Below are 16,408 nucleotides of genomic sequence, written 5' to 3'. Positions count from 1 at the left end.
CTTTTGCGTGTGCCTCCGCGGGTCCCCTCCCAGGACACCATTTCCCAGGGTAACGCATCTTAACAGCGCTATGGGGGGCCGCGGAGGACGCGAGTGGCAGAGGGTGCTCCGCGAGGCCGGGCTTTCACCAGCCGCTGAATGCAGCCGCAGGGGGGGGTTGCAGCGCCGGCCCGGCTGCCCCGCGGGGCTCGCCGCCGCCGCCCCCCGGAGCCAGGGTGCGTGGGGCGGGGGCCCGGCGCCGCGCCCGGCAGGGCAGGGCAGGGCTGGGCCGGAGGGACTGCTCGGGGGCGGGCCCAGAGGCGGGGGCGGCCCGCGGGGCGCAGGCGCGTGGGGACACCTGCGGCGGGGCTGGGGCCGGGGCTGCGCCTGCCCCCGCCCCTGCCCCGCCGCTGCGGTAGCGGTAGTTACACCGGCCGGTTGCCAGTGCCGGGGGCTGCTCGCGGGGCCCCTGCCCGCGGTCCCCCGGCGGTGTCCGCCGCGCTGCGGCCCCTCAGCGCCAGCGCCGCAGGGCGACCATGCCCCCAGCCGGCTCCGTCTGTCCCGCCGGCGTCACGTCCCCTCGCCGGCGGCCGCCACCCTCCTCATCCTGGGGGGAGGCCGGAGCAGAAACACGAGGGTGGGCGGGTCAGGCGGCTCAGGGCCCGAGCCGCGGAGGCAGACCTCGCCGGTCCCGCAGGCGGTGCCTCGGCGATGGGGCTGGAGCCGGGGGGAGGTGGGGGGGGGGCTGCGGCGGGGAGGCGGTGGCCGCCGCCGGGCTGGGGCCGCCCCCCTTTGCGCTCCGAGGGGCGGCTGCCGAAACCTGAGCGGCCGGCGGGGGCGTTTCCTCGGCCGGGCTGGCAGCGCCCTCCCCCGCGCCCTCCCTCCCGCTAGCGGCTGGGTTTTTTTATCTTGTGCCGTCCCCGAGGCTGTGGCTGCTCGGAGCCGCGCAGGGAAGCGGGTAGGGATAGCCCCCGGCCATGGCTGGCTACCTCTCCCCCGGCGCGTACTTCTACGCAGAGGAGCAGGAGTACCTGCAAGCCTACGAAGATGTCTTGGAGAGATACAAAGGTAGGGCGGCCCTCCCCGCAGCGGGGCCGCCGCACCCGCTCAGGCTGCCGCTTGCCCCGTCGGGCGTGGCGGCTGCGGACGGACGCGGGGGGCGGCGGGGGCGGCGAGGTACGCCCGTCCCCGCCGCCGGCGTGAGGGGAGACGGATGGCCCCGGGTCCCTGCGTGGTGTCTCTCTGCGGGGAACGGACGTCGGCGGCTTCCGCGATAAATAAAAATGCCGCCTCTTATCACCAGCGGGTGAAACGCACTCTCTTGTGGTTCAAAATCTCTTTTCGTGTGAAACGCGGACAGGTTGATTTACGTCTCGATGTGCATTTGTATTTAAAGCTTCAGCTTATTTTGACCTTTTTATTTTGTTTTTCTGCGGTCGGGCAAAGAATGGTCTTCGTTCGTGTAGCACCTGAGCTTTTTCATCGAATACAGAAAAGTACAGGAAAAAGGCCTTTATAGCTAGATTTATCTTGCTAGAAATGTAAGTTATGTTGCTTTCTTAAATTAATCGGGATGGAAGAGATGGTTTGGGAGACATGATTCATTACTCTCTTTTTCAGTACATCTGCTAACACTAAATCTGAAAATGCTTATTAAAAGTGTTACAGCTCTGATTCTAATTCAAGTGAAAAAGAGGTAGGGTTAACTGTTCAGATTGAATCTTCATCCCAGAAAGTTTTTACAGCATGCCACAGCATATGCTGACATTTGCAGTGCTTTTGTAATGTTTGGGGAAGAGAGAGGTTAGATTTTATGTCTGAAATTTTTCAGCTGTATGTTTCCAGTCGGTTCTAAAGATTTTGGTTAAATAGTTTCCACTGATGGGAATGGGAGTGGCATAGTTTAAGACAGCTTGATTTGAAGATACGGATAGTTGATTTTTTTTTTTTAATCCAGGTTGTTAGTGGTAATATTTTGAAAAATAAACCCTCTACAGATGGTTGTTTTGACATGAGAGCTTGTCAGGTCTGAGTCTACTTTATACCTGTGTCACTTGGGAGTTCATGTGTCATTAACAGTATTGACTAATGATTCCTTTGTGTCTGTTGCCCATTGTGTCAATGCAGCTATGGAGCATGTGCGCTATTTCTGTACTGAATGCATTACTGCATTTTAGTTGAGAAATAATTACAGTTTGTAATACATCATCTTCAAAAGTACATCTCTCTTCTGTTTTTTTGAGTCATCAATTACTTTATGTGTTGCTGAACTGATTTTTGCAAAATTTTAAAGCAAGTAGACTGTTTACTTTGTCAATGAAGAAACACTAAGAAAACTTGTTTTTCTGTTCTTGTTCTAATCCAAAGCACTGCTATTCTGCTTTAGATTACCTTTGATTTGCTGCTAGAGTCAGGTTTAATGAGGTTCATTTCATACCAGTTTGTCTACTTGCTTAAAAACCTTGGAAAGATATTAGGCCTAATCTCCCCTATTTCAGTGAGAGGTTTATCAGGAAAAGGACCGAAAGATTTGTTTTTTAAGTGTTGGGGGTCAAAGGGATTTTAATTAAAATAAACTCGTAAAACTAATTCACATCTCTATTAAAAATAAAGCACATTCTGGAAATATTTGAGTATATCATATTGTGGGGGTAACGCTGGGTCCATTCAGATGCTATTTTCAGTGACGGCCAAATCCTGAAATTATTCAGAAGGATCCAGTTTCCTTTGTTTTAGTTTGTAGTGTCATATTCAGTATATTGGTATGCTGTGTTTTGCTGCTTGAGATATACTTTATTCAGCCATTGGGAGCAAAGGTAAAGATTTGAACTTGTTTTAATTAAGATATATTGGAAAGCTGGAAAACACATTATTTTTAAAAATGTGTTTCCAAGCTGGTCATGATTTCCCATCCGAGTCTCAGTAGTATGACTTCACTACAGCGATTGTTGTTCTGATGACTTGCTATGGGAGCTGATCTAATCAGAAAAGAATTGCTACAATATAGGCTTTGAAGAGGGAGTGCCATTTTTCTGAATTTTTCAGTTTTGTAAACACCGCCTTAATCAAATGCAAACCATGTTAACTTTATATTTTTAAGATGAGGTTTAATCCATAATTTTAATGCTAATAGTTCTTTTTTTACAGTCCGCAGAATGCTCTCATATTCATCTAGGGCATTATCAGGGTGCCAAATTATCTATGCCTCAGCTGTTGAGTATTGTAACTAGCAGAGTCAGCTGTACAAAATTCATTGCCTGTCTTAGAGGGCTTGGGATTGTATGAAGCTGTGTCATAAAGACGTTCGGACAGTTCGATTCGGGAAGAGAAAAGCGGTCCTTTTTAAATGTATAGAAAAGTGAAATTTTACCCTTCATCCATTTCGGCAGCCAAAGTATGCTGCGGATCTTGAAGACTGTGCAATACCAAGTACCTTGTTGCTTTAACAGTTGAAACCAGGGTATTTGTACGTCTCCAGATTCTGTCTGCTGACCGTGTGTCTGGCTGTGACAGTAAATAATTAGGCAACTGTTTGCTAAATCTGAGATGGCACAGAAGAGCTGTTTGCTATGGGAGGAGAGTGCTGTTTTGTGATTCCTGGTCAGGTCAGTTGCTGGCCATCGTATTTTTTTTCTTGATTTATGTAGTAATACATTGGCAGTATTTCTAAAGCATTTTGGTGGAGGAGAAGAAGTCACGTTATCTCAGATGATTTAGAAATCATGTTGAATCAAGCTACTTATTTAGGGGGGAAAAATGCTTCTTTGTTAGTAGTACCTCCAAGAATTCAAAGGCAAAGCCTTTATTGTGATAGTGGCAATAAAATGTCTAGTATATTTTATCTGAAACATTTGGTGTATTTCACATCTTGTTTGTCACTGAATAGGAAGATGAGAAATCGTACAAATATTTGTTAATGTAACTAACAGTTCAACTTCAGCTCAAAAACTGTATTTGAGTTCTCTAGGAGGTTGTAAAGAACTTAACTTACAAAGCAGCAAGACTAATTTTTTTATCTCACCATTGCCTGGGAACAAAAAATAATAAAATTATTGTTAGCTGTAGCCTTCTTGATAAATAAGAAAATGTCCAACAGTATTTCATATACCTTTAATTTTTAAAATATTAAATGTCATCTCTATCAGATGGCATAGGTATGCATTGTTCCATACCAACATTGTTTGAGTATTAAATGTTTGAAAGTGACCATTTTAAGCTTTAACTGCAGTGCATTCATTAGATTTGCTCTGGTATAAATCTTAAGTAATACATCAAGAATCAAGACTTACATACATGGTCCCTTTGAAATTGTATAGTTCATTCTAGGTAAAATGTTTTTGTATTTTTCAGTTTAGGTAGTAAACGTTTATTTAAATATCAATTGTAACAACCTTCTTTTCCTGCAAGATTTTGGACAATTATTAACAAAGTTGCCTCCCTTTGACATCATTATAGAAATGGGCACATCTGTTAATGACTGCATGATTGCTGTCTCTGAAAAGGAGCTAATTCTTAAAGTTAAGTATGGAATAAATCACAGTTATTCAAGAATGTTCTTACAATCATGTAAGCTATAAAAGTTTAACATATATAGGGTTATCTGGCCTGTGCAGACCTTTTAATGCTGTAGATTTTGGCTCTATAGGAAAAATCTATTGGAAAATTCAGCTTGATGTAACCGCCCATAAAAAATACAGCCTTGCAGTTCAGCGACTTGACTAAACTGCTGTCAGCGTTAGGAAAGGCATCACATAAATGTTTTCTTTGGATTGGATGCGTGATTACTGCTTCCTTAGGGTACTTCGGGCTTGCTGCATAGCCTCTGTCCCTGTAGGAAGGAGGGGCAAGTCTGGGACTGGGGATAGCAAAACTCATGTTGGGTTGTTTAAACTTCGATACATTCTGTTTCACTATTGGTGTTTCTGTCTTGCTTTAAAAAGATCTATAATACTACACAGTCAGCTGAAGCATGGTAAAAGTTCTGTTTCTGTATTCTGAGAACAAAGACGCTGGAGGTGGACGAGAGCTAGCAGGTCATCTGATGCATTTTGTTGCCTGTGTAGGGTTCAGCGGTAATGTAATTTGTTCTAATGATTGATTGAGGGTAGCATCAAGTAAAGCTGTTCTGACATTGGGGTACACTTTTTGAATTAAGATTAAACAAAATAGATGCCTGTCATCCAGCTCCCTTGAGCTGACTTCAGGAAGGGACCATTTGCTCAGAATGGGTTTTGTACATCTGAAAATGAAGCTGCTGCTGCATTTTAGGAATTTGGAGGCTCCTAATTGTGTTTGGTATCAGACTTAGTCCAGGGATATTCTTCTTCAGAGATGGCTTCATAGAGCAAAGACAGAAGGGGCTGTGGCAGATGCTCCTGGCTCTGGAATCTGTGAATTTCCTTTTTTGTGCTGTGAACTCAGGGCCCTGAATTTATAGCCTGCAGAAATCTTGCTCTTCTGGGCTCTTGGCTGTGAACTAATCAGATCTTCTGCTTCAGGGCTTCTGATCTGAACTCAGAAAGAAATACTGGATTGAGTAATTGATTAGATGCTTTTAATTTATTTTCCTTCTCCTTTGGCATAACAAAAACTCCTGGAATATAAGTGTTAGTCTTGCAGTGTGTATAAGGAATTTCTACCTTGGATGGTTTTATTCCACCTCTCTTCAGGTGCTGGCGGTATCTAGTCCTGGAGTTGATGGCTTTTTTTGTTCAAATAGGACAGGTTTTTCTGCTGACTAGCGGAGGGTACATGTGGATTGTCCAGCTGCATGTCACCTAATCCTTTCTTTGCCACTGTGCAAGTCATCAGCATGACAACATTGTTGTTTCCCTGTTCCTAGCACATTTCCTACAGCAAGTTAGCTTCCTGGGAATGAAGGATTTTAGCCAACAGAAAGTGCCTTTGATTAGGGATGGAAACGTAATGGCATTTGTGCTGCATGAAGTCAGACAAAATTAATGGGACTCCTTGGGCCATGTAAAACCTGCAGTTTTCCTCTGTTTCAGCATTCCTTCTTTAAGCAGAAAGTTCTCACTTTCAAATTGCTTGGAGATGGGATTTTTTTTTTTGAGTGCATGTCATCCTAAGTATGAACCAGATCTTGCAGATTTGACTTATGTGAGTACTTCGCTTCAGCTAAGTTGAAGAGGTCTTAATTTTGTTGGAATAAAATAATGAGGACCTGAACGTTAGTGAATTCAGCCAGGTTTTGTCTGTGTAAAGGCCTGAAGATTTGGGTAGCAGTTTCTGAAGCTGAGTTTGATGGGATACATAAACTGTGGCTGCATCTCTATGGCTTTAAAAGATACCTGTCTGGATGACTAAGGCGGGCAGAATTTGGCCATTAATTCAGATATCTTTGGTACGTGAACTGGGGCAGAGATCAAAGGTCTTGTTTCGTTGCTTTTCTGGTACTTCCCAATTCCCACTGAGTCAGCAATATCTTTTAAATAGAGCTCGCAGAAATATTCCATAATTCGTTCTTTATGGCCAAAACCAGGAGGTGGTGAAGTATGGGGGGGGGGCGGAGAAAGATAAACTTCAGTCATCATTGTGTTAAAAGGCTTGTTTTGGCTCAGTTTATGCTTTTGGTTGAGGTGTTTTTAATTGTTTGCTGTGATCTGGTTTGCTGATCTCTAGTGATACTTTGCTGGAAAACCAGATTTGCATTCTTTTTTTCCTCTATGCTGTTTAAAAGGTGCCCAATTTGAGGAATTTATTCCACCATTTTGCTAGAGTTTCAACATGTACTTGGAATTAAGTGCTTTGTAAAATGAAAATGGACTTATTCACATGCTTGAAGTTAAGTGCAAGTATTTTATAAGTTCAGGCTTAAAAGAATAACGTTTTGTAAATGTCAAATATGAATGCAGCTTATTGCTGCATGCCTGAAATGTTTCCTGTAAAACATCATTAAAGCCATTTAATTTAACAAAGCCTTGATTTTCTGTAGTGGGTGAAAATATTCATATACTGAATGCTTTCGGTCAACCCAGCTTTCAAACAGGTGAAACAATGCTTACAAAGACACTTCAGTCCGTGGGTCAAATCCTGAAGGGCATGTTAATAGCCAGATCTTACAAGTTGATCTATTTAGGCAGACTCTGGTGCTTTTGTGGGAATACACTGGCTTCAGAAATCCACCCACGCAAGCCTTTTCCCAAGATTGGGGCCCATGTAATAGCTCAGCCTTGAATAACGCATACTCCTGCTGAAATCGGTCATCCTTTAGGGCATTCCAATTTGGCCTTAGCTGCATTAAAAGCAAGTTAGTGTGTTTCCGGATTTAATTTAATTATACCTGGTGAATGCATAATTTTGTTGTGGAGTGTAATCTATCAACTTTTTTGATTTTGTACATTTTAAACAAACTGACAATAGCTGGAAATAAATCTGTGAAAGGACGAAGATGCTAGGCAAATCTATTGAGGGTTAAATTCTGCACATTGCAATTACACAATTAGTGTAACTATTTCTGTAAGACAAGGAGGATTAGGCCTCTGATGGGCTTTTCAGTAGCATAGGCCAAAATCTGCTCTTGATCATATCCACATGGCCCTTTTGAACTTGGTTTGCTTTTAAATATAGTTTAATTGTTCAGTTTCATAGTTAATATGTGAAATTACAGTATTTAATGTGTTCTACAGTGCATATAAATACAGATCACAAATTAAGTGGGAATCATAGCCTAATTGTGTTGGAAAAGTAAATTAGTTTGGCCTGAGATTCAGGTATCCAGCTATCTGACAGCTATGACGCTTTGCACCACTTGAATCTAAAATTAGTAGAGCTCTTCTATACTGGCATTAGAGAGATGTGTATGTGTTTTAGTTCACAAAATGGGTAAAAGTCTGACTCTCTATGCATCTTGCAGAGGCGTGTTTCAGGCAATTTGCAGATGAGACTATAGGTGAACAGTGAAGTCCCCAAAAGTCTTTTGCTGGGTACTGAAATGGGTATCCTGTCATCCTGCTTGCAGACCTTTTCTTTTGCCTGATCGGGTTACATTCAGGGTGTTCCTTGTGTGACAAGATCTCTTAGGCACAGTAGAAGCAGCATTAGAAAACGCATGTGGTCATTTGGACAGACGTTTTACAGTAGCAGTAATAATAATAAAGCATCCTGAGCAGTTCTAGCGAAAGAGCTTTTTTGAGAGAGGAACGGCACTTACGATGCTGTGGTTTTTACTGAAACAAAACTTCTGTTAATTTTGGTAGAAGTCAGGAACTTAGCTATTGATGTTTATAAATATTTAATGCTTTAAATTACTTTGCCTTTAGATAAATTTTTAATCTAGAGATAAAGAGTTTACATTATGTCCTAGAAATTAGGAAATGACTCAAGCATTTCTGTGGAGAAGCCACTGCTGTGTAGTTGTACATAACTTCTGGGAATAAGGTATTGTTGCTAAGATAGGTTAGGTGCTTCACCTCTGTTTGTGCCTTGAAAATTCTCTCCCAGTGACCATTGTTCAGATCATAAGCTGATGCTGGAAAGCATATTATAATACCATGTATTACAGATTAGTTCTGCACTTAAAATTCAGTTTTTGAAAGGTTTTAGATATGAAATCTTCTCTGGAGGAAAATTCATCATAATTTTTAGAAAGAATGTTGATTTCAGAATTAAAAAGGACATACATTTCAAACATACCGAAAGTTTCTTTGTATTGTACAGCAAACATTTTTCTCAGGCTTTATGACTTCTACCCTCTTCATCCAATTTTTAACAAAATAATTGCTGAGAAACATTTGTTGTGGGTTTGGGTAGGTTTTTGTTTTTCTTCTTCACAGGTAATTTTTGTTGATGTCCAGCTTACACTAGAGTTAAAGCAGCATTTGGCTCAGTATCTCTTTAAAGGAGAGAAGAACAGACACAGATGAGCTACAGGAAGAAAGCCAAAGTTGGTTAGGTCCCTTGATGAAATTACCTTGTAATTTGACTGTGCTCAACAGGATACTTTTGCGTCGTTCTGTTTTTTAAAATAGAGCCCTTGTTAATGAAGTCCATACACTCCTCGTGAGGCCAGATCTAGCCTACCTCTGAGAATATCAACCCAAATTCTAATTTTCTGCTTGTTTCTGTTGCAAATTGTATTAAATGAAATGAAATTGATTAATGTAAGCATTATATGATTCTATTTAAATTGTACATTTATTTTTGCTTTCTCATGCATATGAATTTCCTTCAGATCTTGCATTATACTGCATCAGTCCAGCTGTCCAACATGCTGTTTACAGTGGGTTTACGGTAGCACTAAGCAGCTATCTGTAGTTTGCAGCATCAAACACTTGTAGTCTAAGTTATAATCTAATTTATAAAGATTATATTAGCATCGTAGAAACAGTACATATTTATACCTTGGTATTTTGACTGTCCTACTGAAGCATTTTTTAGCTTTGGGAACCACATAATACTCAAGAGAATTTAAAGAATTAAGTTTAGACTTTGAGAGCACGTGTGCCTCCACAAGAATTTGCAATGTAACACCAAATTAAGGATTTGATTAAATAACATTAGAAAGCGGGGGAATCATCTTTATTCTAAGCATGAAATGTATTTTGAATTTGGTGCCTAGATTTTTGTAGTCATTTCAGTGACGAATATCGTGAACGGTCTGTTAGAGATTTAGATGTATGGCTAAAATGTTGATGGATCTTTGTACTGTTTGGGCTGGATGTTGGATTTTTTTTTTTTCTTTGTGTTTCCCCAACCAATACACTTTGTGGAGTCTGCCCACCTCTGGTATTCTGTCATTTGCCTTGTTCAGGGTATACCTCTTCATTGAAGTTTGCATGCCCTCTTCTGTTTTCCTAGGAAGAAGTACCTCAAGGGGTGGGGGGAGAGGGAGAAGCTTTTTTTTTTTTTTTTTTAAAAATACTTTGTTCCTAGCATTTGGAAGATCCAGTGTGACTCCTGTTACTCTACCCTTGGTTCCCCTTTCTTCTTTCCTCCATTACTTTCAAGTTAAATTTTAGCTGTAGGTTGGATTCCTTGTGGGCCTGTACCTATAAAGCGCAGACAGAAGATCGGCTTGCTTTGAGAGGCTTCTTTTGGAACACACTTGCACACCCCCTGTACCAACTCTGCAGACCAGTGAGTCATACTTCCTCCTCAGACTGGTCCCTTCCCAGTTGTGATGGAAAAAGAGGAGGCCTTGATTCCAGTCTCCTCCTGCCTGCTGCTGGAGCAGAAAGCACCCACGGAGCACTAGCTCTAGTGTTAGAAAGCAGCATGGGCTTCACTCCCTGAACTGTAATTGAAGCTGTAGGGAAACCTTTGAGTTTTTCCGTATCATAATCAAACACAAAAAATCGACGTGTGTGGAGTGAAATTTCTTGGGCTGTGTGCCCATCTGCTGGTTCCTGCTGTGAACTCGAGTTCCTAGAGTAGGGATAAAGCCCGACTGGGACTTGAGTCTCAGGTCATGTACTGACGTGCTGGTGTCCTACTGTGAGAGTGTTTCAAGTGTAGAGTTTAATCCCTCTCAGTGAAAGTGCTGAGAGCGCAGAACACCCAGGGGACAGACACTAACATGGTCACTTCTTTTGAAATTATTGTATTTGTTTTGGTTTCAGTACCCCAACTTGCACATGGGCATGTGAGCATTGCCGTTTAGGATAAGGGAGTCAGTCTGGTTTCATGCTTGGACCTTGCGCTGCCAATGAAAGCAAATGCTCCTTCCCTGCTGTGTGCAACCAAGTTAGTTAATTATGCAATGCGCTAAGATGTCTTCTATATCTTAACTGCATTTTAAACCCCCAAGACTTGTTTTTCATGTATTGGCTTAATGACTCAGCTGATAAATAATTTTCTGTTGATTTATTTGCTTTTTGTTTCTTCTTCTGAGTAAATAAACAGGCCATCGCAGTATGTATCTAAATGACTAGCAGTTAATGTTGACAAATGGCTTAGATGCTATGTGAGATAATGGAGTCTGCTTGCAATTTGATTTTGTCAGTCTAGCAAATGGGAGTCTAATTAACGTTTTTGGTCTTCCCTTTTTTTTTTTTTAATTTCAGTTAAAATGCTTTTAATTCTGTATTTCATGATTAAAAATCTCAGCTTCTACAGTCTCTTTAACCCTTCTAAGTTCTCTCCATGCCATAGTACTAAAGCATTTAGTGACTGTACACGCACTTCAGTGCTCCTCCTATTGATGACCTTTGTGAGATGAGACTGTGATTGTATGTAGTACCTTTGTTGTGTTACTCTTTTATGTTATATATCTTTGATACGTGTTTAAAAATTCCTGTTGGTGGGGGGGTTTTTTTGGTTTTCTTTTTGTTTTTTTTTTTGTTTTCCCTTTTAGATAGCTCTAGAATGCCAAGTATAAGGTTTATTGATCTTTGTGCAGTTAGCACGCAGTTTTCCACTGATGGTCTTGGTAACGCAGAGATGCTTAGCTGCTTCTGTTTTTCATTCCCAATACTTTTTTTACTTTTCATTTAAATTATATTTCATATCCTGTCGTTGTCTAATAAACTTTCCAGTTTCAATAGGTTGGTTTTGAGTCTTGAAATTTTGGAGTTCTCCCAATCTGAAAACACTTGTATCCTCAGAAAAGATCCCTTTTTTTTTTTTTGTTTACTGCCTTCTTCAAATCTTTAATAAATGCAGATTCTGGAAAACCACACCATTCTTCTCACATTGGAAGGCAGCCAAGATTCAAGACTCTATTATTCTGTAAGTCATTTTTCAGGCTGCAAAAGGATTACACACTATATCCTAGTTAGTTTTAGTCAGCTTTTAGAAATGTATGACAATTTTCCCTCTACCTACACCCCCCCCCCCCTTTTTTTATTTTTAACTCAGAGGAGTCCAAAAGATTATGGAGGAATTTGATTTATCATTGCAGAAATGATGGGAATTTGGCATTGTATTCTCAGTATCTTTCCCAGTATTTTAGTGGTTTTTTTGTTTTAATTTGTTCTTACCAGTTACTCCCAGTGGAACTAATCAGAGCTACATCAGTAATTTCTCAAGCTTCTTCATTTATTTCTCGCAAATAATCTGGAGAATAGTGATGTATTTTAGCGTAAGTTTCTGTAAGCAGCTTTTTTTCTCTGATACCTTAAGTTCTTTTTGAATTTGTAGTAAGGTGATGGTAGTTGGCTATGTAAGCTGCTTGTAGGTGGATGTCTTTAGGTTTCTTATGTGGCTACATCATTTCTTCTTTGAGACTCCTTCATGTGATGGAACATGGTAATTTTTCTGTAAAGGAGGCTGTGGGGAAAGGAACAACAAATTGTCATCTTAAAGACTAGGTCCTTGCTCGGTAAAGAGCTTATTCAGATACTTATCCATTGCAGTGGCTTGCATAGTCTGACTGCCTCCCTGATTCTGATCATCCATGAGCATGTGTGTTATTGTCTGATTCATAACAAAATTCTCTCTCTCTCTCTTTTTTTTTTTTTTTTTTTTTTTGATAGGTGCTATGCTCTCTTGCTTTGTGTCTTATCCTGATTTTCTAACCATTGTTTGGGTAGGGCTTCTGTCTTGCTAAGGAAACATTCCTGGCATAAAAAACTTCTATAGCATGTGTCAGTTTACTTGTTGGCAGTGGGCATTTAAATTACTAGCCTGCTGGTACCAAACTAAATTATATTCTATAGTGGTTGTGTGAAAAGGGATCAACATCACTATCTTTGTCTCCCCCCCCCCTTTTTTTTTTTCCTCCATTCCCCTCCCTTTTTTCTTTCCTTTTTCTTTTTTAAAATGACTTTATAACATTGTTCCGTCATCTGACAATGTCTATGGTACTTGTATAGGACGGGAGAGTTTTAGAAAAATAGGGGGATATGTGTGTGTGTATTGTAAAGCAAAAATTTCCCTTACTACCTAATGTTTTTGTTTTTCTGTTAAGATATGTATTTGAATAATGTTGCTTTAGTTTTAATTTCTCCTGCTTCTATGTGACTTACCTATTATGCTTTACTCTGTTTTATAATTATAAATCTTGGTTATTTTTAATATAAGTAATTTAAAGATACTACTATTTGCCTTTTTGAAATCCAGCATCACTTCTGACATTTAAATCTTAACTGCAGTAAGGTTTTCAGCTGTTTGGTGGCCTTGTATTGATCTAGAATTTTTCTAAAACTTGAACAAGATGACATCAGGAGTGCCTTCGTCATTGTTAAAAACAAGTGATCCCCAATCTTGTCCAAAATACTGCCAGTACATTCTGTAATCATGCAGATAAGTATCTGTTAAATTATGTCTTGAGGCAATTAATCAAAATAGTCTGAATGAAGATTTTAAGATTTAACCTTTTAAAATTATCAGTATAAGCCTTTTAAAATTACCAGTATAATGTTTTTTCTCCTGATTTGGAAGGCACTAATGGCATTTTTATTAACCTCGGTAACTGCCTATTTATATTTCCCTCTTCTTCCACTTCGTCTTCCCTATGCTGAACATTTCCTGGTGGATACTGTTGGCTGCTTTATGAAGAGTGGTGTCCTTCGCGATCTAACTGCTTCTTCCTGCAAAGTTTGTAAACAGAAATTTTTGTGTGTCAGTTACTGCTGATATTTTCAGTATGACAACAGTTTTACCTGCAAGCAGAGCTTTTTATCTCATCCGTTGGGCCATTTTCACTTTTGACATCAGGGTAAAGCTATTTTTATGGTTTAATTGGTATCATGGTTTCTGTTAGTATCGTTTTTTGTCGGGGCCCTGAGGGGAGTAAAGGACCTGACTGTCCCAGCCCACCCCCCCAGTGCTCCCCCACCTTCCCACAGCCCAGGATCCCACGTCGGCATCCAGTGATGCCGCAGCAGGGCAGGTCTCCAGCTCCCCACAGCCCTGCCCCATTCAGCCACGGCTCCTACTGAGCTGGGGCCACCCACAGGCCTGTGGCCTTGCCTGGCCTCAGGCTGTGCCCAGGGGGGCACCCGATTCCTGGGGCTGGGGCTGCCCTGCTCCTGGCTGGGGCGCTGGGACGGGCCCTGGCTGCCAGGCCCTGCCCTGGCAGAGCCTCCATGGGGAGAACCCAGTGCCCCCAGCACCCTGACCCCAGGGAGCCACTGACCTCCACTGCACCATGACAGTTCGTGCAGGCCCATCTTTAGCTTCACCTAGTTTTTCTTCTTTAAATTGCCTTTTCACTACTAATTAATTTGTTTCTTTGTAATTTTGTCCTCTCTTCTGGCCTCATGATAGGTACATGGCAACTTTTCATATTCGAGTGTGGTTTACACCTGCTAGGCTTTCCGTAGCTTCCTGGCCGGTTGCGTGATATCACATCCTGTTTAGTGTCAGCCGTTCTAGAAATTACAGTGTAGTTGAAAAACTGCTTTGTGAAAGTAGTGCATTTTAATGATGTGTGAAGCCAGTGTTATTGATGTAGTTTCTGTGAACATAAAATTAATTCGTTTATACAGCTTTGGTAGAGCTTGATTCAAATTTGCATTTGAATCTGCACTGCACTTTCTCAATTATGGATGTCTGTTTAAAGAAAAAAAAATAGGCCTCTCCCTTTTCTTCACACTTTTGAGCTTTTCATCAGAAAGGAATATGGAGAAGTTCAGTTTTAGGGCTGATCAGTGATTTCAGTACAGATGGGCATAGTAAACGGCAGTTGTCATGTCTGCTTAGGGGAGCTGCAATAAGTAGCTCTTGTTACTCTCTTGTGCTGTAGGAATAGTTATGAAATCCCCGAAGAAACGCTTGAATTAATCTTAAAATGTGATGGACTAAATACTTCTTAGTGTTGAGTTTTTGTGGAGTTTTTTTTGTTTGCCCCTCTCCCCCCCATTTCTGAGTGGGCTGAAATGTAACACCCATAAAATATTTCATTCAGGAGGTGTAGACCTCAGAAAAACATTTAGAAAATATGGGGCATTGAAAGTCTTAGAGGGAAGGTGAAGAACTGAGATAAAGGCACTGTCTTTATATGAAGACTTGACAGGAGGATCAGACATGTGCTTGAGGATAATGGCTTTTATTAGAATTAGCAGGGCTTAATTAGTTCAGCCTCCACCCTAACAACCCAGCAATGGATGGAGAAGGAAGAGCTGTAGAACAAGTTCATTGCACAACTTAAAAGGTACTGAGAAGTAACTTTAACAAGACACTAAGGAGCTGGGAAGAGAGCTCTCTTAGGAGCTAGGAGAGCCTCATGCTTCATGTATATGTATTGCTAGTTGGAAAAATAATTAGTTAATGTTTGGAAAATACTATGATCCTTGGAAGAAAAGCTCTGCAGTGTGCTGTTATGCTGATTTGATACCCAGGCCTCAGACCACCCGTGTACAGAAAACCCCTTTGTCTGGTGTACCAAGAAATGAAGTCTGAGAGGTACTAAAGCCTTAATGCAAACTCAGTGATGTTTAGCAGTAAGGGCGTGTGTAACAAGACCAAATGGAAGACAAAGGGCAAAATCCAGTCCTAAATCCTGCCTGAATTGGGATGTTCCGTACAGCAGTCCAGGTTAGCTGCTCTCCACCACTGCCAACTTCTTTAGACATCTGAGGAGTACCAGCGTTGAGCTTAAAAGGCCCTTGGGTATCTGTGTCTTCTCAGAAATACTGCATTCCCAGGCACTATGCTCTCATCTTCTGCATAGGGTTCACTGTATGCCAAGGGTCAGATAGCGAACTGCCTGAATGTTTTCTTTGGTTTATTAACCAGGGAAACCTAATCCAAAACTGAATGCTGCTTCTGTGTACATTTGCATAAGAATAACAGTGATTTGCATATTTGCCTGAGAATTAGACCTGATTTTAAGCCTCTGAGCTTGAAGAGTTTTGATTATCTGCAACCCAGAATGCCACAAGTTTTGGGGTGTTTGGGTAGGAATATAATGTTTTTCTCTTAAAACTGAGTTACTGTGTGAACATGTAGGAGTAAGAAGGCTGAAAGGAAAGCAAATTATAGATTGGTGTGCAGGAGAGGAAAGTGTAGATTTTGGTCTTTGCTTCTAGGGCTGTCATTGCTTTTTGTTCATTGATGTTTATATTCATGGAAAATTCAAAGAATAGGATGAAACACTGAGTTGAACTGTACTGCATAGTAACATTTCCACAAAGAACCAGAGTCAAAGAAATTCCACTGACGTATTCAACATTGACAACCCATATAAAACATAGAGCTGTCAACATCACGAACACCAAGAGAGGTTATGGCACTGCCATTCAAGGATGTCGATGTCTTCATCGAAACCACTGATAATGTCCTCTGCTCAGTTGAGAACAGAGGATCTGCACGGCGACCTGTGGTAGAAACTCTATACAAATTCTGGCAGAATCAGGCTGTGGCAGGCAGCTGGAGCAGTTTTTATGGAAACAACAGTGAGGCTTTGGAAGATATCCATAGTTTGCCTTCTCCATAATACCTTCTGATCGGTCATCTGGATAAGAGAATGGAAACTCAGTGGAACTTGTTGGGGAGCAGCAAGTGCTGACGAGTCTGCGAGGGATTA

General features: G+C 41.4%; 1 protein-coding gene across 12 annotated transcripts in view; it reads left to right on the top strand.

Annotated features, from left to right (window-relative positions):
• DST (dystonin) overlaps positions 1-16,408 on the top strand; it is a 316,607-nt gene that overhangs the window by 35,644 nt on the left and 264,555 nt on the right. For 5 of the 12 annotated variants that reach the window (XM_052809215.1, XM_052809213.1, XM_052809212.1 and 2 more), the window contains exon 1: positions 925-1,047. The exons of the other annotated variants lie outside the window; for them this stretch is intronic. In XM_052809215.1, coding sequence (XP_052665175.1) covers positions 957-1,047 — 91 coding nt within the window. In that variant the 5' untranslated portion in view covers positions 925-956. Of the gene's footprint in view, positions 1-924; positions 1,048-16,408 lie in introns of those variants that run through there. 12 annotated transcript variants of the gene reach the window in all.

Source organism: Harpia harpyja, chromosome 15, assembly GCF_026419915.1.
Source record: "Harpia harpyja isolate bHarHar1 chromosome 15, bHarHar1 primary haplotype, whole genome shotgun sequence".
In the NCBI taxonomy this organism is placed as follows: domain Eukaryota; kingdom Metazoa; phylum Chordata; class Aves; order Accipitriformes; family Accipitridae; genus Harpia; species Harpia harpyja.
The sequence above is the reverse complement of the archived record's forward strand: the minus strand, read 5'-3'. Positions and strand labels throughout refer to the sequence as shown.